The sequence below is a fragment of the Phoenix dactylifera genome, chromosome 16, assembly GCF_051530095.1.
Source record: "Phoenix dactylifera cultivar Ajwa chromosome 16, Ajwa_hap1_PhDact_Kaust_v1.1, whole genome shotgun sequence".
NCBI lineage: Eukaryota > Viridiplantae > Streptophyta > Magnoliopsida > Arecales > Arecaceae > Phoenix > Phoenix dactylifera.
The window spans coordinates 17,196,767-17,220,515 of NC_143205.1; the positions used below are offsets into that span (position 1 = coordinate 17,196,767).

General features: G+C 41.3%; 2 protein-coding genes and 1 long non-coding RNA gene across 3 annotated transcripts; all 3 read right to left on the reverse strand.

The window, feature by feature from the left end:
* Positions 1-3,497: 3,497 nt before the first annotated feature.
* LOC103718909 (aspartyl protease family protein 1) lies at positions 3,498-8,294 on the reverse strand. The gene is made up of 10 exons (XM_008807919.5): positions 7,591-8,294; positions 7,342-7,480; positions 5,823-6,058; positions 5,491-5,715; positions 5,230-5,365; positions 5,071-5,144; positions 4,883-4,982; positions 4,749-4,809; positions 4,102-4,173; positions 3,498-4,025 (listed from the first exon to the last, which is right to left on the reverse strand). The coding sequence occupies exons 1-10, from the start codon at positions 7,908-7,910 to the stop codon at positions 3,799-3,801; spliced, it is 1,590 nt and encodes a 529-aa protein (XP_008806141.2). The 5' UTR covers positions 7,911-8,294; the 3' UTR covers positions 3,498-3,798.
* Positions 8,295-12,717: 4,423 nt separating this feature from the next.
* LOC103718929 (protein DETOXIFICATION 33-like) lies at positions 12,718-15,610 on the reverse strand. Its single transcript, XM_088712337.1, has 10 exons — positions 15,599-15,610; positions 15,130-15,392; positions 14,108-14,158; positions 13,903-13,989; positions 13,757-13,813; positions 13,401-13,639; positions 13,107-13,225; positions 12,906-12,995; positions 12,810-12,813; positions 12,718-12,773 (listed from the first exon to the last, which is right to left on the reverse strand). The coding sequence occupies exons 1-10, from the start codon at positions 15,608-15,610 to the stop codon at positions 12,718-12,720; spliced, it is 978 nt and encodes a 325-aa protein (XP_088568463.1).
* A 3,679-nt stretch (positions 15,611-19,289) lies between these two features.
* Positions 19,290-22,021, reverse strand: LOC148699772 (uncharacterized). Its single transcript, XR_015974191.2, has 3 exons — positions 21,840-22,021; positions 20,633-20,683; positions 19,290-19,552 (listed from the first exon to the last, which is right to left on the reverse strand). It is a non-coding gene; the product is annotated as an uncharacterized LOC148699772 (long non-coding RNA).
* Positions 22,022-23,749: the final 1,728 nt, after the last annotated feature.

Here is a 23,749-nt window from a genome sequence, read left to right on the forward strand (position 1 = left end):
CCTTGCGGTATTGGCCGACTATGGTTAGTGTCGAGGCTGCAGAAGATCTGCGAGTCTATGATCTTCTTGTCCCTGAGGAGGCTGCATGGGACGAGACTAGGTTGGTTCAGCTTTTCGGGAAGCATCTCGTAGAGAGGGTCTGATCCCTCCCGTTATCTAGGTGTGCAGGTCCTGACATGCGGGTTTGGAGCACCTCTACCAGAACCAGCATCAGGGTAGGCGACCTCTCCCGCATTCTCCGACGGCAGTATGAGCCTAGGCCTGACTGCACCTGGATCTGGCTCTTGGGACTCCACCTGAGGGTAGCTCTATTTCTCTGGAAAGTGGTCTGGGGCTGTCTTCCGACAAGGGCAGTTCTTAGCAGATGAGGATTGAGAATCCCTCTGGTATGTAGGGATTGTGGGGGGGACGAGATGGTGGACCATACCTTGTTTCGTTGCACATGGGCTAGGGCGACTTAGCAACTGGCAGGGATTCCGCTGGAGGTTCGGGGCTGGAGGGACCAGTTTTTATGGGCCATGCGCCGATGCTCGAAGTCCCCACTGCTTCGCCAGGAGGCGGCCCGAGCGATTTGCGCGTCCTACCAGATTTGGCTAGCTAGGAACGCTCGTATCTTTGGCGAGCGTAGTATGTCGTCGAGATTTGTGGTGAAAAATGCCCATATGCAGGCAGCGGAGCTCAGTCATATCATACCCGTTGAAGGGACCTTGACAGTTCGGGACATCCGGAGTTCCCATTTTGCTTCGGTAGCATCTCGTACGAAGTTTTTCACCTGGAATCCCCCACCCTTGAGTTTCCTCAAGGTCAACTTCGATGGGTCTCTCTAGAACAGAGGTACGCGGGGCAGCACAGGTTTTATTATTCGGAACCCGTCTGCCCGGGGCGTGGCTGCAGGGGACAGCCAACTCTTCGACATATCAGCTCCAGATGCGGAGTTGAGGGCTGCTTAGGCGGGGCTTCGTCATGCCTGGTATGTTTTACGGGCCAGCTCTATTGTCCTGAAGGGGGACTCGGCCATGGTCATTAGTTGGATCCGGAGGGGCCAAGGGGTAATGATAGTGTCCGCCCTTTGCTTCGAGATATCTGGGCAATGGTGAGGGACAGAGGGACCTTCCAGACCAAGTATGTTTTCTGTGAAGCTAATGAGGCTGCGGACTGGGTGGCTAGTTATATAGTAAGTCACTCCAGTAATACCTTATGGGTTGGAGATGGAAAGTTGCTCCTGGCACTCCGATGTATTTTGTTTTTTGATTTTATTGGGTGTATCCATACCCGTCAGGTATGATCCACCCGCCTTAGCAAAAAAAGAAAAAAAGAAAAAAAAAGAGAGAGAAACTCCAACGAATTTTTGTACTTTTTTGCCCTTTTGCCATTCTTGGCCGGAGTCCACCTCCTATTTGATTTCTCCCGACTCACAACCAAGGTAGTGCTCGAGGTTCTCAATTGATAGGTTGAAGGTTTTGAGCCCACTATAACCGTTTCAGGGTATATTTAGTTGAAGAAAGTAGAACTTTTGAATAAAAATGAGAACTAGCGACTCTCCTTCTAGTTATTTGGTTGGAAGAAGTTCTATTTCTATTCCAATTACAGGAGTAAACAGGAAATACCTTAATCCCCGAAATCTAATTCCTACTCATTCTTAGTATTCAAATCACATATGATCGAGAGGCAAATGCACTTTTAAAGTAGTTCCATCGCGACTAGTTCCATTGGTGCAGTGGAAAGGGTTCACTACATGTCCTACTTAAGTATATTTGTCAGTGTCAAGTATTTATGCAACATATTTTTTTTTTCTCATGCTGCATTTGGAGCAGCCGTCAGGTGGCTTGTGGGTACAGATGGGCATTGGGTCGGGCCGCCTATGGTCCGGCACGCCTGCTACAGTAACGGGCCGTGCTAGGCACGGCTCATAAAAGGGGACCGGGCTGGGTTAAGAATTTCTGGCCCGCGGGCCAAGCCCGGCACGGCCCATAAGGACCTGGGCTGGCACGATTCGTGGTGAGAATGAGGGAGGAAAGGGATATTTATAGGATTCCAATTTTTTTCCAAAATACCTCTCAAATTCGCCGTTTTATGGCTGTTGGGAGAGGCAAAATGGGTAAAAAGCCACAAATAGCCGTTATGGGCCAAAAAAATAGCCGTTATGGGCCACCCATAAGGGCTAATTTTTTTTTGGACAGACGGGCCGTGCCTGGCACGGCCCATGCCGGGCTTAGCCTTTAGGTTAAGTGGGCCGTGCCTGGCACGGCCCGTTTGGTCTATGGCCCGGTGGGCCTGGGCCGGGCCGGGCCAGGCCCAGCATGGCCCGATGCCCATCTCTACTTGTGGGAAGTAGCTTAACCAGAACTTGGAAAGAATTATCTTCCCGTCCTTACTGCATTTCATATCTCAATTTCGTATGCTACTTACTTTTTGTGGAGGTATACACGGGGCAGTTTTGTCGCCGGGACCAGTCGGGCGAATGGGCGGGTCAAATTAATTTGTTCCTGAGAAATTAACGACAGGTCCTTATGACTAACTACAATTAATCTCCAGTCCTTATGTAATGAGCTTAGACAAAAAAGAGTGCAAAAAAGGTTGGCTCTGGTTAGCCTCACATGAACCTGTCCCGAACTTGTGATAAAAATCGCTAGCTGACTTTGCCAACTTAATGTCAAGGAAGGCCCTAAATCCTGTAACTGAAGCAACCTCAGATTGAGCATTTGGCCCAAACCAAACAAAATAACCAAGATAAACAAATTAACTCCTCTCTGGTCTCTGCTATGTCAGACACCCTCAAATAAGAGTTTAATTTATAATTCACACAGATAAAAATTTCATTTGTTACAATACAAATCTCAAACAGTATTATTAATTGATGAGATCAAAACCATAGCTAAACACTCCTTCCTTTTGAATAATTCACATGCACTGCAAATGCCTTCTTCTAATTCTGCATAGCCATTCACAGGATTCCAACGTTATATAAATGTGTTCCTTCATCATATCAGTTTTGTCATTGACAAGTCACAATATTACATTTGATTTCAACCATTGTGGAAGCTGGCAGACATCAGGTTAGCATGCTGAAGGAGTGCTGAATGCCAACTTGAGCTATGCAACAATAGCAAATCTGAAGTACCAAGAGATACATTGAAAGTAGTTGTCACAATATTAAGCTAGAACCTTTTCTGATACGCAACTGAATTGCATGAGCCAATAGCAAAGTCTAAGTTACAGGTTTCGATACATTTACCAGCACCCAACTGGTACCATGCTACGGTTTGGTTCTTGCTGCCGACACTAAGTACGAGATGATATACTAAATACCAATTCATCACCGGTACGGGTCGATACATCCAGTATGGGTCGGCATGCTCATGGCAAACCATGGGGAACAGGGAATTTGGAAAAAAAAAAGCCCTTGAGTGAGATGCAGCACTCATATACTCTAGCAAACAAGTTACCAGCTAATGACATCCCTCTTTGAAGAGTAAAGAATTCTGGAACTATGAAAGTTCAAAAAAGATGCAACTCTGTTATGAATATTTTTATCTGTTTATAAACTTATTATACACAAACATTTTCTAGCCTTTTTCCACATATAATAATGCAATATCTACATCCAGTGTGTGAAATAAAATGCACAAAAAATAATAAAAAAGAAAATGAGAAAAAAAGAATTACATGAAATGAAAAATATCTTTGACTACAATATGGTGTGGATTTGAGCCTAATTGAAAACTAAACATATGTATGCTGTAGTATATGACCGATAAAACGTGTTATGGAGCTGAAAGCAGCCTGGGGTGACAGTAATCAGAGAATGGCCAGAGAGAGCACAATCAATGTCGAGAAGATACTCTTCATGGAGTTCAAATGTGAAGAATGGCTGCTGGAAGGTGTCAGCACTGTGACCTGAGTAGTGTTTCCCCGCTCCTTTGTGGCGTCTGGGGTGTAACTGCTTGGTCCAAAAGCAGGCGAGGGAGGGATTGCAGATTGGTTTTTGTTAACAGGGAGAGTGCTGGAATCCTCAACATCAAAACCTGAGTAATATAAAGTCATGTGTTATTCAAACTTGCTATGTCAGATGCATTATATAACTTGTCAGTTTATACTTACAATCAAACTCCTTCCAACCTAAGATCAGTCTCTCACGGTCAAAGACAATGCGGAGTCCAGTCATGAAATTTTCTGCATAATAAAGACCGGTGGAGCACATGAACTCATGTCAGATTCCATATACAAGCGACAATTAGTGCAATACAAAATAGAAAGAGACCATATGACCATCCATGTTTTTTCCCATTTTGTGCTTAATTATTGAACACAACCCTGAGTCAAGAAGACTCCAAAGAAGAGTAACTCTCTATGAACCATCACCAACTTAATGTCACCCCTTTTAACTATTTTTGTCAAATCTTGGCTGGACCTATCATGAAACTGAAAACTCAAAAGAACAATTGTAGAAGACCTTCCTATTGGCCATATCTTGAGCTCATGTAACTAGGACACAACCCTCCAAAATTTTTCTAGTCTGAATGGTCTAAAGAGGAGGGGGGGGGGGAGTTACAAGGTTTGATATAAGAATTGCATTTGTCTCCATGGCCCAGATGACGAGCCAAAATGTCCAACAAAACACATCTCTATAAATAGTAAGGAGCCTGTTATGTCAGTTTTGCCAGCAAACAGCAGAAAAAATAAGGATTTGTGGTTTTAAGGCAATGCTTGTTGTAATGCATTAATAAAAATGGAGCATGAAAACTTACGCCCAATAATGTTCAGTTTGTGAGACTTAATGATAGCCAGGCAATATACCAATTTGCTTTTCTGCACATCATAAAATGAACAAAATTAGTAATAGCTAGCCAAGCTTGTAAAGATATAGCGTTGCATCTTTTACCTTATTGGACACGATAACTATCGGATCATTTATAGGAAACGGGCTTCCACCTTTTGTTGTTAGATTTATTTTAGGTAGCACAGTTGAATTTTGTTTGGAACTGCAGCAAGCATCAATAAATGTATTAGATGAAGTATAAAAGATTAAAACAAGAGAATGAGCTGGTAATAAATTATGATGACATTGACCTCCATTCATAGCAATACTCAAATGGGATATCAGGATCCGATTTGTGCTTATTATCTTGTACCTGTGTATCAAACTGTAGAAGAAAAACAACTATAAGATGCTATACACATTTTAAGGATCTGAAGCTGTTCCATTTCTTCATCTAGCAAATTACTCACACTTTCAGCAACCTTCGTGTAAACTGGATCAGCCAAATATGTGAAGGAGGTACCAGAGTCAACAATAGCACTAAACTTCACATCTACTGAACTATTCCCCACTTCCATTCCAGTTAAGCTGATATTGTATACTGGGCTGGATAACAGTGTTGAGAAAGTAAAAGTAAATGAACATGATTATCAAAGAAAATAAAAGAAATATTAAAAACCATTTTTTCCAAACCCACAACCAGCAGTCCGCAAAAAAGAAACAAATCTTACTTCCTGTTATTAACATCTAATGGAGTTTCTTCCTGGTCTGAGCTACCTTTATCTCCAAAATAGATTCTCCCAATACCCTCACTTCCAAAGCACATGGAGAAGGAATCTGAAGTGTATCCTTTACTTGCTAAAACACTAGGAACAGATACGTTGTCCAAACCAAGCCCAAACAGACCATTAGGAGCTGCACCATCCAGAAATGCACCAGTCTGAATCCGTCCACAGCTGCATAATTCAATTCGCAACAGGATCACATAAGATGGACAAGATTGCTAAATCTTAATCCTAGTAGACCTTGAAATGGCATGTGGGTAATAAGAAAATAAACATACCCAAAAACAATTGGTGCTTTAACAACTTTTGGAATAGTCTCCGCCGTTTTGAAGTACAAAATATCCTCAACTAAGACTCCGACAGATGACGTGTTATCAGATACATACTGAACTGCATAAGGGCAACTGCTAGTTGCTGCTGAGCATGAGCTTTTCAGCTCACAAAAACTGCTGTTGCAAGGAACCTTTTGGCTCGTCGACGACTTAGTTGGACTGTAGATGTCGAACTCGATATTCTGTTGCCATGTATAATTCATGCCCAGATTAACAAAACTTACTTGTCTCATAACAGAATAAATGCACAAGTAAACAATAGGAGGCCACAGACAAATGTCCACATTAAAAGGGTACAAAAGAATACAAAACATTCAGACAGACAGATAATGTGAAGACATGGTGTACAAAAAGATCAAAAAATCAAAAGAACAAGAAGAAAAGGTTCCGCTTAACAATAGCAATACGAGCAATAAGCCCATAACTATTACAACCATAGATATTCTTTCCAAAGAATGGTACCGTACCCACCATATGCATCACGTTATGTCATGAGGAAGACGTGCTGGACAACTAGTCACACCATGCAAGATAAACTTGGAAATTGATGTCCTAGAGTATCTTCAAAATGTTAGGAGGTAAAATGGTCTACAAGTCTAGTCTCATTCAAAGAGATCGTAAGCTGTGAGCCTTCACTGCTAGAGATGATGATTACACATGCCTGATGGTAAATGTATATCCAATTTTTTTATGGCAACATCAGATTGAAGCTAGGAGCAAAGAGAAGGTGGGGCTTGGTCAATTTCTGCTTTCTGGGACTCATTCGTTGGGGTTTTCAGGTCTCCATACTTCATTCCTCTCATTCGTATCTCCTTGGAAAAAAAGAAAACTAAAAAACTAGCATGTAGGCTTTGCTTCCTGGAACATTTGCAGCAGAAGAGAAAAACTAAACCTATTAAACAGGAAAACTGAGGTACTTAAGAAGCAGATGACATATTGCATACAGGCATGAACCAGAAACCAGTTCTGAGTGCAATTTCATATCATTAAAAAAAATGGCAGTTTACATTCTCCTAAATCATACTCATTATAATCCTTCTAAATTTTCACAGTTTCATTTATCTATTAAAATATATCTCTTCCTTGTTCTTCCTTTGTTGTTACCTCCAGTACAATTGTTAACAAATTACAACGTAATGCATCCTGATATGGACCAACAATGGTACTAAACCTATCTAGCATTAAAAATAAAAAAAACAAATTACTTGACCCAATATTTTTCAAAAACAGTAAACCACAAAATTTGAACCCTATCCAAACCATGGAGAACCTATGATCAAATAAATAATCTTATTCAGCCAGATCCCAGAGACGAAATCACTAACTTAGCCACAATAAATAAATCCAACAATCAAAACAAGAACTTGCACCTGATTCAACGAATATATTAATCAACGAGAACTCATAGGTTCTTCAAATCAGATAAAAGCCGGAACTTGAAAAGGAGAGGGTCTAGCAAACCTACGGTTAGCCCGTAGTCAGGTGAAGACGTGGGAGCGCAGCTAATGCAATTACAGGGCACCCAAAATAGATCGCTCCCCGTGTCCAGCGCCACCAGGAACGTCACGTTCGGCGTCCCCAACGCCACAAACGCGTAATGCAAGCTGTTCCCAAATAAATCCCCATCACATTAACCCCCAAAACAATCCAAAGTCCAAACCTTTGAAACCCTAAACCCTAACGAATTAGCCAGAGATTAAATGAGAGTCCGTACAATCCCAGGGAGCTGAGTCGGTAAGTGGCGTTGCCGTCGGCGAAGAAGAGAACTTCGTCGGGGTCGCCGCCGTCAGAGAGGGCCCGGCCGCGGAGGGCGCGGTCGTGGTGGGTGAGGGTAGCGTAGTACTCGACGGAGCCCTTCTCGGGCCACCAGCCGCCGGGGAGCCCACCGTGGGCGTCCGCCCACCGCCGCACGCGGTCGGAGAAGCGGTGGTGGAACTCCAGCCCCAGGGTGGCACCACCGACGGTGCCGGAAACCGCCAACGCAACGGCCACGAAGAGAAGAAGAGGGCAGAGAGACGGTGAAGAAGCAGCCATGAAAGAAGCTTAGAAGGCGAGGAGCGATAAGAGGAGGAGAAGAGAGGAAGGATTTAAAGAGGGGAGGGGGCATGGATTCCGTCGGTCTAACGTTGGGTCGGAGACTCAAAGTCAACGGTGGCCGTCGGCGTCGCGGGAGGAGCCAGGACGTCAAAGCTCCTCCATTCTCTCAATCTTTTGCTCGTAAATTGCTGGACCGTCAAGAAAGAATGACAACTAGCAGTGGATTCTCTCGTAAACAAAAAAAGTATACGTATGAAACTGAGTCGAAGCTTCTCTCAAATCAGGTCAAATCCAACAGAGTTATATTAATTTTTGTCCAACCTTCCTAATACGACTAAAGCCCCTTTTTTTTATTTCTTTGTTTTCTTTACGTTGGGGTCCATCCCCCAGTTTGACTAGCAAGGTACTTGATTCCTATAATTTTTTCTTATCTAAACAAAATCACAGCATTGTTTGGGTTTGGATGTTACGGATTCGTCCAATAATCTCTTTATTTATGTGGAAAATTGTCTGATATTTTTTACCGTGTAAAAAAAACTTTGCTTCATCATGGATTTTACATACCAGGATATTATGATTTATGCTCTGATGTGGAGAAGTCTTTTCAACATATTATACTCTAATATAGTATGGCAGCACAAGTATGGAGAATGACCTCAATTCAGGATTCACTTCTTTTATCATTGGACAGGTTTCTTTGGAGTATTAGAGAAACATCTTCTTCTAATTTAAGATATTATGAAGCAATCCTTATTTGATTTATTACTCATTATATATGGTTGGTATGGAATAAACGTATAATTCAAGGTTTGAGATGGAGTGCTTGGTTGATTTTGCTAAACGCCTCTATACAAGTTCATGAATTTCTCCATAAAACTCCTTCAAGAGGTCCTTTGATGGTACGAGCAATCTATGACTCTTTTTAGGCAGTTTTTCATAAGTATCTTACTTTACTTAGGAGCCACCATCCTTCTATTTTCTCGAGATCAACTTTGATAGTAGTGTACATGAGAGAGGTGATTTCTGTGGAGCAGACATGATCATTAAAAGTGCTAGTGGTGTTTTAGTGGCTGTAGGTAGTTTTTGGATCTATGATACAACTGTTCGAATGGCAGAATCGCATGCAGTATGAGAAGGCTCGTTTTTTGCTATTCAAATATTAAGGACAACCAATATTTTTTTGGAGGAAAACTCTCAGATAGTTATTGAATGGTTTTTAGATCCATTGTCTATAGAAATTATACTTCATTCCCTGCTCCTAGATTGCTTGTGATAGTTGCATTGATTGTTCTCTTTTAAAGTTTCTCAAATTTATAGAGAAGCTAACAGTGTAACTAATTGTATGATATCTTTTGTGGCCAACTATACAAGTTTAGCATTATGGGATTTTACTACACATCTTCATGATGTTGTTAAATCTAATCTTTGCCGATTCCTATGAATCTATTTATATTTTTTTGGTTTAATTTATCCAATTTATCAAAAATAAAATCCCTCTTCAGGTCCAACTCCTATACAAAGTTGCTTAGCATGGACATTCATAGGATAAAATGGAATGCATTAAGTAAACTATTTATAGCTAGGAAGTTGTGAATCGACTAACTAAACTATTTGGCACCCACCTACTCGAAACAACAAGAAAAAAAAAAACTAAAGTGCATCACTTTCATTTTATTTTTATAAATTTTAAACAATATAAAAATTTTGGTGTAGTTAATTATTTATAAAGTATAAATATGGTAAATGTTGGCAAAGGTGATGGTAATAACGATAGAGATAGTAGAGATACTGGCGGTATTGGTGGTAGAGGTTGTAAGGATATGATGAAAATAGTAATGATAGTGGTGATGTGGCAATGATGGTGGGGACGTCGGTAATGTAGCGAAAACAACGATGATGGAGACAATTGTGTGATAAAGACGATGGTGGTAATAGGGTTGCTGACTATATGATGAAGATGGCAATAGTGATTGGGGTGCTGCAGTAGCAATAGCAATGATGGTAGAGGGAAAGTTGACGACATAACAGTGGTGATGAAGATGGTGTGATGACGACGGCAATAGTGGTAAGGGTGGTGGCAGCAGAGGCAACGACTATAGTTGGGGCAATAACATTGGGGATGGCGACTAGAATAGTGGCAGAGGTAATAGGATAGTAGTAGAAAATACAAATTTCTCATTTTGAAAAATATTGAATATAAAAAAAATTACTTTTCCTTAAATAATGAAAATAACTTTTAAAAAAATAAAAATAATAGTGCAAAATATGTTGTTTCATCTCAGTTTCTCTGATTCTACATTTAAAAATAGAAAATAGAAAACAAAAGTGATTCCATATAGGTTGTAAGTTTTTCTAACTATGATCCAATGCTTCCAACTAGTACCGTTCCTGCATGGATTATGGATACGCCATCCAAACCCCTCAGGAGCTGCTCCAGTTCGCCATCAATGCAATAAATCAAAGTCCACATAGTAATTTAGGTCAATTAAAATTAGCAAAAATTAATTTCCCACCCTTCCGATGACTCTGGTAAATGCAAGACCTTGATAAGGTCAGATCTATTTTCTCAACCTGCAAATTGGAAGGGTTTGTTAAGCTTCGATGCACACGATTTTTGCAAGCTAGGCAATCTTTTTTTCTAAGACCCAATTTGACAAATACCAAGTCACATATATTATTTTTGCGTGGTTGCAGGGCCAACTCAAAGATGAAGACTACAACCACCAAGAAGATGCGGGCAATGCAAGCCCTTCAGGGGAAGCAAGAGAAACGTGTGTGTGAATCCGAGTTCAGACCTCCCCCCTGGTCCATTGTCCAGGCTTGAAGGCGAAGGCGATGGCTTGGTTTTGAGGGGTAGGCCCGGTTGACACGCTGCCAGAGGGAGCAAATGAAGGTAGGGAAGGACAAAGTAACGGCCCCCGCAAGTAAAGCCGTGAAGGACTTAAAAGAGTTAAGATCCCATGGAAATTTTGGTCCGTGGAACTCGTTGGGTGGTGGCCCTTTCTCCACCTGTACCTTCGTAGGACTTGGTGGCCCTGGGATATCCGAATCCAAAGTACAACCAAACAAAAAAGAAGTTGACTTTATGGGCTTCTTAGATTGGGGTAAATCTATGTTTCCAAAAGTCCATGTTCATGTCTCGTTTTTGAAGTATCTTCCGTTCGTAAACAAACTTAGTCAACAAACATTTCTTGATGCAGAATCCATTATTTTGAGCCATTCACACATTCAGATTTTATGACCTATCAGGCTATCACTATGGTGCTATGACTATGATCCAGAGAAACTGGATCAAACTGTGGGATTCAAATCTAGCTGTGAACCTGATAAGATTAGGCTGGTCTGGATTGGTCCTTGGAACCTAATAGTTTCCATGATTATGTTTTTCAAAAAAGAAAAGAAGTTTCCATGATTGTGGACCAATATGGACATTTGGAGTCTCATCAGATAGGAGAGATGAAAATAATAATAATACGACCATGACTATGAGTTTATTTCTAGTTTAATTTTTTGATGAATTATTTCTAGTTTAATGGATATAAACACTTGTATCTTTAACAAAGTAGGCACTTCGTATTTTTAACACTTGCAGCATGTGAAGAGGCCATAAAAGTGACAGGGTTCTGCTCGTTAGAGTCCTGAACTGATCTTTCGAACGACGACTTACTTTTCCTGAAGATAAGGATTATCTTCTGGCTTTTAACTCTGGAATTTGTCACACTATAATGTCAGAAATATATGCTGTGCAATACAGGAAAAATGGAACAAGTTAGATATATGCTGTGCTAGTGATTTAATTAATGTAAAGCAACAATTCCTGTAATATTTTTCTTAACATCCATTAATCTTTTATAATCCTTTCAAATCTTAAGAATCTGCAAGGTGAAAAATGAAGTCAGCTAAAAGACATATAAACCTCTGTACAACTCTATGGCCTTTGACTTGTGGGATTAATATTATATTTTTTTAGTTCATTAAACTTTTCAAAGAAATGTTATTATTTAAGATTGATTCATAAAAACATAACAACAGCCCTTATAACATTGTTTTCAGAAGCTTTGAAAGCATAAAGTGGAAACCTCATGATTGAAACAGGCCATAAACTGTCCCGGGCTGCCAAGCTCAAATGTGACCTGAGTTTTTCTCTTTAGAACACCATCCAGGACTGACATTGACTTATGTGTCATTTTGCCTCGACGTGTGAAAATTTTCAGGAAAAGTTCAGGTGTGTCACAGTAGTGTTTTAGATAGCAATACATTGCGATTGCTATTGTTATGGGTTTTGGCGACGGCAGATGGAAAAAATTGATTCATGTAACATCATATTTCATTAAGAAAGAGTCTACAAAGTCTCGATCCTCATGATATTGCATCAATTACTCATGATTAGCAGCCTTCAGTTTTTCTGCAACATATATATTGATCTTTAATTTGGTTTTTGCAAGATACAAGTTTAATTGCTATTTTCTTTTTCTAAAAAAATATAAATATGGCACTGCATCAAAAAAAAAGGAAATATTTATTATGAACTTACGTTTACAAAACAATTACAATAACTAATAGTTGCTATCTTGGCTGACATATTCGAATCTTTGGTAGTGCTGCTAAAAAATCAACTGCTTGAGCTGCAAGCTCATTGCACTCCAAAGGATCATGATGGTGCAAAACAGAACTTACAAAATAGAATTTCTCTCAAAGAAGCACTGAACTACTTGCATCTTTTCTTTCTCATAAGAAAGAAGGCAAAAAAATCAAATACATGTAAATTCATCAAATCACAAATCCTTTGAACACCTCAAATTAACTATTTTTGCTGAATCGCAGATCCTCCCCACCTTTTTATCCGTGTGCATGCTTTGCCTGCCATAGTAGAGTCCAAATTTTTAAGGCACAAGCTTGCCTTCACACACACACACACACACACACACACACACACACACACACACACACACACACACACAGAGAGAGAGAGAGAGAGAGAGAGAGAGAGACCTCTTTGTTCCAGTTAGTGCCCAGTGTGATTCCAGTGACTAGTATCAAGCTCTGCAAGCCTACTCCAGTTAGCATACCAGCCCACATTCCCTGATTCCAAGCTCGTCATCACCAGCTATTGGCATTAACAAGAGAACGAAAAAGAGAAGAAAAGAAAGTTTGTTTCATCATAGAGTCTATTCTTTTAGTTTGTGAACGTACCTTCACTCCTAGATCAAATTTAATTGCCAATAGGTAGCCCAATGGAATACCCACCACATAGTAACATCCCAAGTTGATGTATGCCACCAGCCACTGCCACCCTGCTCCAACTGCTACACCTGCAACAAAAAACCATTATTGATTTTTTTTTTCTTTCCACGAGCAATTGATGCATACCATAAAGGCATAAACATTAATGAAATCAAACTCTACGCCTGTGAAGCTTGCACTTACCTACTTCCAATGGTGCCTGAGTTTATGCTAGTGAAACTACTGACTATGAAATGGTCTGACCTGTAAGAACTGGCTGAACACTGTTGAGGAGGAGCGTGAAAGCGAAGTCCACAGCAAGATCGGCGACGACATGGATGACTTTAGGAATGTTAGTAAAGGGAAACTTATAGACATCCTTCAGTGCCAAGACAAGGGTAAAGAAGAAGAGACCCAGAAAGACTGAGGACATGACCACCACGAGTATTGAAAACTTGGCTGCCCTTGGCCTCCCAGCTCCAAGCTCATTCGATATCCTCACACTGACAGAGAATATATCATGCTTAGCCCCTCAAACAGATCACTGTAATGAACTTAACAACTAATCTTAGATTCCATCCGTGCCGAGTGCTGGCAGGGCCAAAGAAAAGCATGGTCACCTGATTGCAGCATTAAAACCCAAGAACACCATGAGCACCCACCCAAGTAAGTTGTCACTGCCAGAGGAAAATTGATGAAGATTAAGTCATGGGAATTCTCATTCCTTAGTAAAGAGAAAACAGGGATGAATCCTTAAAGAGCTTGCCAGATTGATACAGCAGCCACTGCAACTTCGGCATCCTTCAGTTGGCCTACCAACAAGATGAGGAACATATAGAACCAGTACTCAAGGCTTCAGGAAGGTCGTCATGAATGAATTCATACAACAACAATACAAATCAGAGAAGTTAATTAAGCACTGGATGAAATTTAATGTAATCATAAGAGCAAAGGCTATGAAGGTCAGTTACCACATCATGATAGCTGAGCCTATACAGAGCCTGGCAAAGGCTCCCAGGTCCCTGAAGCCAGTCCAGGCCCCAGGAACTTCTTCTACTTTCATGAAAATTTGCTGGCAAGGTCAAACAAGTTAGCCCGGAGTCGGGCTTAATATATCTTAGCCTTCTGGACTAGAGGAACTCTTCAGCTTCATTGAACCATTTCATAGTCCAATGCAGTGCGGCCCCTTAGATCATGCCCATCAGCTCCATCCTCAGCCTGTGTTTTGCGTTCATCTCAATGATCTTATCGATCTAGGCCATGCCTTCTTAAAGTTAAGCTTCCAATTAACCACAATGAATGGACAAGAGAACACCTGGTCAAAAATTATAGTTAGTTACTACATCTTCAACTTAAAATGATCCCAAGGAATTATGCTCCAAGTTGCTACAAATTGGATCAATGGCATGCATAAATGAGCGCAAGAAAAATGCAGGTATCGGTGAGCTAATCCATCACCTAGCTCCTTCTCTACCTTTGTAAGTGAATATCGAAGTTGTAGGTATAGCTGATATGCTCAAGACTCAAAACACAGTCATCTTATTTCTAGTCTGAGGCTAACCATGAATACGAGACCAAATACCAGTATAACCTAGATTGGGCTCACGCGTGTTAGCGTGCAGCCCCTCAAGGTCCATCAGATTCCAATCCACATTTTAGGGTACACCAGAGACACAACCTGACTTAAACCTGCACAGGTGTGGCTTGACCCACACGAGTCCATTGATAACCCTAGTTTTTTTTTGGATAAAAACGGCAAATCATATAGCTCTAACGTGAGTACATCCTGCCAAATTAAGAGAAAGTAAAAAGTACAAGGGTTGGGATATGTCCCCCGCCGATGTCCACAAAAACTTTCCGAAATGTCGGGCGACGAAAGAGGCGACCTAGTCTGCAGCATTGTTCGCCTCCCTGAACACGTGATATCTGAACCTTCCTGAACTCTTGGACCAGACTGCAGCATTCTCAAATGAGAGGATGGTCATCACCGTACCTGTCCACTCCTCGAATCCAATCAATCACGATCGATGAGTCACCCTCAAGGTGCACACACTCTGCGGCCATCACCCTCCTAACATAAGAAATCTCCTCCCATGCTGCCCGAAGCTCTATCCCAAAGGCTGTGAGACCAGGTGTGCATCGACCTCCAGCTGCAATAAATCTGCCGAGATGATCTCGGATGACACAACCAACACCTCCAGACACACTATCCACCGACATGCTACCATCAGAGCTAGTTGCCAATTCATCATAGCTCTGATCAAATCAAGCACTAAACATAGATAGATTTGTAACAAAACATAAATTTTAATGTCCCTATGTAACCAGGCATAGACTCGGGTGCTCCACATTAGATCCAATTTGAACCCAATCAACCCAAATTTCAGAATATGCAATTGTGTCTTCTAAAACAAAATTGGGCCCAACAACATATGGGCCAGGCTTGAGTCCAACCAATTTACCGTTTTAGCCATGCTGACGTTAATTTAATACACCTAAAATAAAAAGGTCCTGCAAACTCCGAAATGGAACCTAAAAAACAAATCAGATATTTGATGTATGCTTCCCAATGTCAACCTGGTGGTCTTCATCATAGAAATTATTAGATGAGAATTCATCCACTTATTCGCCGCACGTGGGAACATTACTCTCTTGCAGTATTTAAAACAATTTGCGAGTATTCATCAGCTTATCTACTATAAATAAGTCTCGAGCTTTGAATTGGTCTCCCGGATCTGATCCACCTAATAATTTTTCATAGAAGATATTCCACCCTGAATTGTAGCTGATGTTTTTAGGTTAAACGTGTACTTTACGGGTTGAATAGATTAAATTTATGATAAGGTGATTAGTGTTAGTTTGATGCACAATTTGTCTTTCAGGTTTGTGGCTGGGGGGATTTTTTTGAATGGCTTTGATTTTAGCTGGGTCGTTGAATTCTCTCTCAGCTTCCTTAGCAATCTTGCGTGCATTTGGCTGTTAAGTTTGCGAACGTACTTGCACGACAATGTGAAAAAAAAGGAAAAACAGATGGCTCTTATAAGATCTGACACACAGAAAAAACAAAGTCAATATGATAGCTTGAATCTCTAGAATGGTGGACCAAGCATTGGTTACCATTTTGCAATACTTAATAAATAGATTGTTACGGATCTGACATGTATTGTATATATATTATATTTATTTAATGTTTCTTTATTTAATATACATATTAAATAAATAAATACTTGCTATCTTTCCCCCCTCGTGTGTGGAAGTGGGTAGTAGGCACGGCCTGATGCAGCCCTTTCTTGACTAGTAAATAGAGGTTGTCAGCAAAAAAAAAATAGGGATTGTGACATTACCGTCCCTTTCCAAGATAAAATGCCAGGATAAACATGCATGGGATTGAGGGATCGCTAGGTACTATTGATTAAAATAAGATTGTAACGATGATGTTGCTTTGTATTTTTTATATATATATATATATATTTATATATATATATATATATATGAGGATCTATATGGATATAGATATATGTTTAGTGCTACATACTGGATAAATTTTAGATACTTCCACGAAATTAAGAAATACAAATGATAACTTCTGACTTAGTTTTTTGGATGAAATCTCAGATTGTAACAAATGATATTCGAGCGGATCCGACTTATGAGATTTTATATGAATCAAGCTTGACTGGGCCTGGATCTGATCAAGCGTTGCTTGATTCTGGTTTTGAGGTTAAAAGAGGACGTCAAGTTTGATTTCTTCACCACGATTTCAAGCTGGATTCAAATTTAATTTTGAAGCGAGCTAAATATAAGCCTAATTGATGAATTTGAAAATGCTAAATCGGGCTAGAAATCAACTCAAACTTGAACCATGCTAAGTTCAAGCTTGAACTAAAGCTTACCTCAAATTTGAAGTAATATTGAACAAATATTCAAGCTTCAAATGATATTAATATTGTAGATCATTGGATCTAAGTTCAAATGATCATCTGTCTAAATTTTAGATGCATATACATATACGTTAGTTTGAATCGAGTCAGGTCTATTTTTCGCTTAGCTTGAAATTAATTTTTAGTGTAAAATGCGAGTTCAAGCTTGGTTTATTTAGCTTTGAATCTAGTCTAAATCAACCTTTTTTTTTTTCTCTCATGCCATGCTTGAACTATTCAAATTGTTTAGCACTCTTATTCTATCATTACTGCTTTTTATTTCATATCATATATAACTGCTAATGATAGTTATTGCAAAACAATCATTTTTTTTTTTTATGAAATGAAGTTTCGAGATAAATTGATCCTGTAACAACAAACAACCTATTGTAGCGGAGTTGAAAGTGGTCTGTGGAACTTAGCAAAGTTGATGCCTATCCAAGCGGAGGTGAGACTTATCCTTATTTTGGAACCATGCCTGAAGTCAAAACAATGGTACGATCGCCAATCATGGGTGTGGAATATTGACTCATTCCTGTCGAATTGTTCTCGATGCATGGAGATGGATTGATACTTCTGCAACCATGGATGGTGATCGTTCGAGCACTTAGGCCTCTTGATCTTTGTGGATGGGGTTCCATGAACCAAAAATTTTACCTAACAAAAACAATACCGATAAAAAGTTGAGAGAGTGAAGCTACAAAGATGGCGTACCATAAAATCTACGACACGAGCCAAAGCTACAAAGGAAGGCATTTACCTTGGCGATGTTCTGATCATCTAACATTCTCCAATTTCAGCTGGCAAATGGATACCACTCTCCATGGTCACCGTGTTTCTCATCAAAACTCAATAGAAAGAAAAGTTGATAAGAATAGCCTAATTTTATTGAGTATAGAGAATAAGTATATATATACATTGTATATACAAATTCAGTATATGTACAAAATTAAACGACACATCTCATAAATCAATTCATGACAGTGGCTGTCCAAATCAATCCCATAAGTCAAGATAGAAACTTACCAGCGTGGAGGAAGGTCGGCTGAGATCCGCAACGGAGAAGGCAGTCGGCCGAAGAAGGGTGGTCAGCCGGAATGTACTATTTTTTAATAAATTAAATATACTAAAATTATTTTTTCAGGCATGATATTTTCAAAAATTAATTTTTAAAAATATTTTTTTTTCTTGAACTAAATAAGTTTCAAATCTTCCGACAAAAATCAGCCGAGGGGCAAAAAGGGAGACCATCCTAGCGGGATTCCGGTCGTTGTCAACTTAGCACTGGCCAAACTTTATCAAAATGGGCGAGAAACAACCATTTGTCTCTCGAGCATTGAGTCCATTCCTTATCCCCCTTAAAAGATATCAATGGAATGTTTCGCATGCTTCTGATAAAAAATATATAATATACATGTTCTTGGTCCAGGATCACCTAGCTAGGTTGGCTGTTAACTTTATGTACTTCACTCAATATAGAGCTTGGTGAGAAGTTCCAATCTGCCTTATAAAATTATGTTTTGAGGTCCTTGTTAACCCTTTTGACATATTATGATGACATTGATGATATAAGGGAGCAACATGATTGAGCATGCTACCCTTGGCATTCCTCCTTTTTGTTGAAAGATGATGATAGAGGGAAAAATGGGTCATCCAACCCATAACTAAAAGGCCGCCCAGTTTCGGCCCAGTAAACATCAACAATAATCGGACGAATCTTCACCTGGGCGCAGAGCCAGCTCGTCCTCGGAACTCCGGCTAAAGCTATATCAACTTCGAATATTCGCTGACTCTCCCAACCAAGTTCAGGATGCCTCCAGACAAATCTCAATCCTAGTAATGCACAGCATACGCTCCGACCTTCGAGCTTGGAGCGCTCCCTCGAGTACACCTCAGAGTCCGGAAAATCGAGCCACTCCCAGTCTACACCAAGCCGGTCTCACTAAACGCATGATGCGACTACTTAATGAGCTCGGCCTCGCCAACAACCACATCCACGTGCGGGCCTATGCCTACCTACGTGGCCGTACTCCACCACACTGCCATATCATATCTCCATAACCGGCTAACAATAGTTAGACGACACCTTAACTACTTCGACCATATCCTGTTGTAACTGTCAATGCCCTACCGTTTTTAAGAACGGGCTGTGCCGTACGTCACCAGTCTACCTGAGCTGCACGCCATCCGGCTCAGAGCCATACCCCTTCATGATGGGGACTGATAGTGTCACGCCCCGGACCCGGATCCGTGACACGGCCGTGCTATTGCCGACTACCGCCCACAATAGCACGCAGCCTCATACCTGGGTAACAGGGTAGCCAAACCAACCAAATTTTTTCATTTGAAAACATTCTTAGTACAACATGCTGGTCAGTACCCAAATACAGAGCTTCTATATAGTTTATATACACAAAAGTATACTTGCTTTACCCCAAAAGAAAGAAGCCCTGATACCAAATTAACGTGTCTCTGGCAGCTATCAGTGGTGAGAATCTGAAAGAAAAAGTAAATGAACGAATATGAGCTACACGGCTCAGTAAGTAATCATACATAATCTTACCGGATCGGACATAATGGTAACCATGTTTATGCAGGGTTCGAGAAGCTGACATGCGTATTATCTCACAATTTATCATGGCAAAATATGTATGCTTGGAAAACAAAGCAGTATTTTCAGTCAAACAAAATTTTCATAAAACATAAGAATTCATGCGATTAGCATCATTTAAAGGAGATAGCGGTTTTAGCAAAGTACAACATTTCATAAGGATATATTCAAAAATCCGTTGTAAAACAATGTATGCTTTGGCCAGGCACGTTCATAAATGTCACGGCCCGCCTTCGCAGGGCACGTGACTATCGGGCCTACATGAGGGGGAAACACGGGGCTCCCCTGCCAGATGTTGGCTGGTTCCGGGGCTTCACGCAAGCGTCCTTCACCCCTCACCGATTTTGCTTCTCCCCAAAACGCATCTGCAGGATTTGGAAACACCCGCCTCATATACCCAGGCTCTGAAATGAGCCTCATGATCATGCTTCAAATATCGTTTTCATAAAGTATGCATATGAAACCGTGCCCCCGGCATGCCGTGGTCCATTCTCTCGGATGCTACTGCGAAGTCCATTCGGCCACTGGCGGGGCCAGCTAGTCATTCTCGGCCACTAGCAAGGCCAGCGAAGTTATTCTCGGCCACTAGCAAGGCCAGCTCAGTTGCATTCGATCAGTAGCATCTTTGAGCCCATTATAATAGTGCCTCTTGGCTAGATAGTATTTCATTATACCAACTTGCATGCATGATTAAAATATCAGCATCATCATGTTGCATACATAGCCATAGCTTCTGAGATCATGCAAGTTACTTATGCATTGTAACATCTCATGCATGAAACATATATACTTAAAATAAATGCTTAGGAAACATTAATAACATGACATGATCCCTAACAGGATTAGAACAGGTTACTTACTTTCTTCACAAATCATGTATACAATTCAAATTGTATGAAAAAACACTGGTTCATCTTATAAAACGTAATACAAAATCTACGATAAGATTAAGACAGATTACTTACTTCAATTCGCTTTCCAAATTGCTCAAGTCCAGGTGACAAATCCTTAATCACCTAAAACAACATAATAGGGATTACATTATTCCCCATTTATTTATTATAAAATCTCTTAGTTCATCATATTATGAACTTACTTGCTTGGATCCCATCCAAGGATTTAGCCCAAGTCCAATTTGAAGCCTTTGGGGTTCGATTTAAAACCAGATTGGGTCTGCTGGAACTAACTCAATTTAATTGGGTTTGGACCCAAATCAATTTGGGCTTAATTCGGTTCGGATTTGACCCAATTTGCAGTTTGGGCTCGTCCAGACTTAGCCCAATTTAATTAGGCTCGGGTTCAGGTTCAATTGGCTAAATCAATTTCTTATTATTGGGCTTAACGGGTTTCGAATCCGAACCCCGATCCGTCCCATTAGGTCGGATCCGTTAAGGGTCTCTTTTCTTCTCCCTTTTTTTTTTCTCCTTTTCTTCTCCTTTCTTTCTCTTTTCTTTTTCTTCTCCTTCCCGAAGCTTCTCCCGACGGCTCTCCCGAACCCTCTTTCCACTCTAACCTCCTCCCATTCCCATCTCAAGGAAGAAGAGGCGGCGGCTTGGGAGAGGCCGAGCTTGGGGTCATGCCACGGCCGGCGGTGCCCTCGGCCGTCACCCGCGGCCGAAGCCCGCGGCGCCCTCGGCCGCGCTCGCGGCCGACGCTCGACGTCCGCATCCTCGGCCGGCCTGCGGCCGAGGCTCGTGCCGGCGGCCCTCGCGGCCGAAGCCGGGGGCCACCGCACGCTACGTCGAATCGGTGAGTCCCCGTTCCCTCTTCTTCCCAGAGCTTCCTCTCCTCCTCTCTTTCCTTCCTTCTCTCCCAATCCCTCTTTTCTTTCCCCCTTTCTTCTCCTGCGAGGGGAGGCAGTGAGTTCGGGAGAGGTCGGCCACAGCCGGCGGTGCCCTCGGCCGGCCTGCAGCCGACGCCCGTGCCGGCGGCATCCTCGGCTGGCCCGCGGCCGACGCCCGTGTCAGCGCCGTTCGCAGCCGAAGCCGGCCGCCGCCGCACGCGACGTCTCCCCGGTGAGTCCCCTCTTCCTCTTTTCTTATTTTTCTTCTTCTTTGTTTCTTTGTTTCTTTCTTTCTTTCTTTCTTTTCTTTGTTATCCTGAGCAGATTGGGAGGAAAAGCAAGGCTATGAACATCAGGAAGGAAGGGACGGAGAAATGGATGGATGTTACCTCACTGACCCAAGCAGCGGGTGTCGGTGATGGAGTAAGGTGAAGAGAGGCTCTGGCGACCACCGGAGGTCAGTTGCTATGGCGGGGATGTCGGCGTAGATGTCCAGCCGACGGGGTGCTGAGATCTGGGAGCGTCCGGATTTGGGAGGGAGCGTGCCAGGAGGAAGGAAGGCGTTTGGGGGGTTCTAAGCGACGTGTCGAGTGGTTTTTAAGCGATTGTCACTGTATTAACACCTGGCAGCAACACCTCCCTTCTATTGACATCTGCCCCTCCCCTTAAGGACGAGATGGCGGACTCCAAATGGCTGGCTTCATTGGGCTGGCCCACTAGCCCAATTGGATATGGGCCGGTGAATGGACCGGTCCTCACAGATAGCACCTCTGTCACCTGGGCCACTCCACCGAGGCTATAAATAGCTCGGTCAGATTCCTAAGGGACCTTTTGTTTGGTTGGACCAAATTTGCCTACTCTAACTTGATCGTTGGAGGGCCCTCACCGAAAAAACCGGTGAGGCTTTGTGCAGGTCTGCGACCATCGCATAGGAGGTGGTTTTCGTCTTTTCCTTTCCACACCAGCAGCTCCCTCGGCTCCACCGGCGTGGTCACCCTCGGGCCAGATTTGAACCACAACATATGAGTTATGGTAAAGGCGAGCTTTGAATCCAAGTCATTAGCTTCCGATCTCCATCCTATTCAATTGCACTTAGGATTCTAGCATAAAGTTCTTTATTAAAAATGTACGTAATTCATGATGAAATATATAAATGTTTATATCGAAATATTGCTATCAAATCTTCCGAGTTCCAGCCTTATAACTTCATGATGCAACATAATTTGAAACCAGCATCCGCTATCTAAAACTATCTTCTCATGCCACCAATGGTGATGAAAGAGTGCATGTGATTCTTGGCAAGCTATTGTTTCACAAGCTAAGGTCCAAATGGGTGACTTCAACCATAACACGTGGATCGACCTGCGTAAGTCTAGTCAAGATCTTGTCATGCCTTCGCTGGATCCAACTAATAAACAAATCCAAATTGAGCTGCTCACTTGCGAATGAGCTCCCAATCAAATATCAGTTCATCAACGAACCGGTCAAAGCCAAAGTCTTACAACCTCATTGGTCAAATACTTCTACTGGTCCCCGGAAGTGCACGAGCAGCACGCAAGACTTTATTGCTACGTTGATTGATTGATACACGTGTGCAATGCTCGGTGGTCTGGTAGGGTCCAAACCGAACAAATATCCGCCGGTGTAACCCCATCAGACAAAAATCTAGTGGAGCAGACTAAATATTTTTACCATATTTTCTATATTAATACGCATCTTAATGCGGAAATCTAAGAACGTTATTGGGACGGAATTTCTCGGGACGACAGAATCCACATGTTTCGTAACTTTAAAAAATAAAAGAAATTAATATGCGCATGTGTAAAGTTGACACTGTCCAATTTTTTTTTCTTTCTTTCTTGTCAACTCAACCCACTCTATGCTGACGTTTGGTATGATATTTCCATTTCAACAAAAAAAAAAAAAAAATCCTCTCTACGCCCACCGATAAAATTTCCCTCCTTTCATCCCGTAGTATTTTTGACTCAAATGAAATTGACAGTTATTTTGAGGATTGCAAAAATTTTATATTTCTTTTCAAAAACTGAAATTGGTGTCATATAATATAAAGTTGAGGCTGATATATATTTAACGATTTACTGATATATACTCTAAAACTTCATTGATATATACACAACAATAATCCGATATATATCTCTAAATAAATCGATATATAATTCATAAAATATAGCATTCGCCGATACATAATATACAATGAGATGATATATATCTTGAATAATAGTTACCTAATGATGCAATACACATGTTTAGGCAAATCGATACATAGTTTTTAAATTAT

Excerpts from the sequence above, each read along its gene's own strand:
- LOC103718909 (XM_008807919.5), bottom strand. The coding sequence starts at position 7,910 with ATGGCTGCTTCTTCACCGTCTCTCTGCCCTCTTCTTCTCTTCGTGGCC. Across the intron at positions 4,810-4,882 it reads TAGTTATCGTGTCCAATAAG|AAAAGCAAATTGGTATATTG; the intron begins GTAAAAGATGCA and ends TATGATGTGCAG. Across the intron at positions 4,026-4,101 it reads AGGTTGGAAGGAGTTTGATT|GTTTTGATGTTGAGGATTCC; the intron begins GTAAGTATAAAC and ends TATATTACTCAG.
- LOC103718929 (XM_088712337.1), bottom strand. Across the intron at positions 13,814-13,902 it reads GTGGCTGCTGTATCAATCTG|TGACAACTTACTTGGGTGGG; the intron begins GCAAGCTCTTTA and ends TTCCTCTGGCAG. Across the intron at positions 13,226-13,400 it reads TGTTCAGCCAGTTCTTACAG|GTGTAGCAGTTGGAGCAGGG; the intron begins GTCAGACCATTT and ends TTTTTGTTGCAG.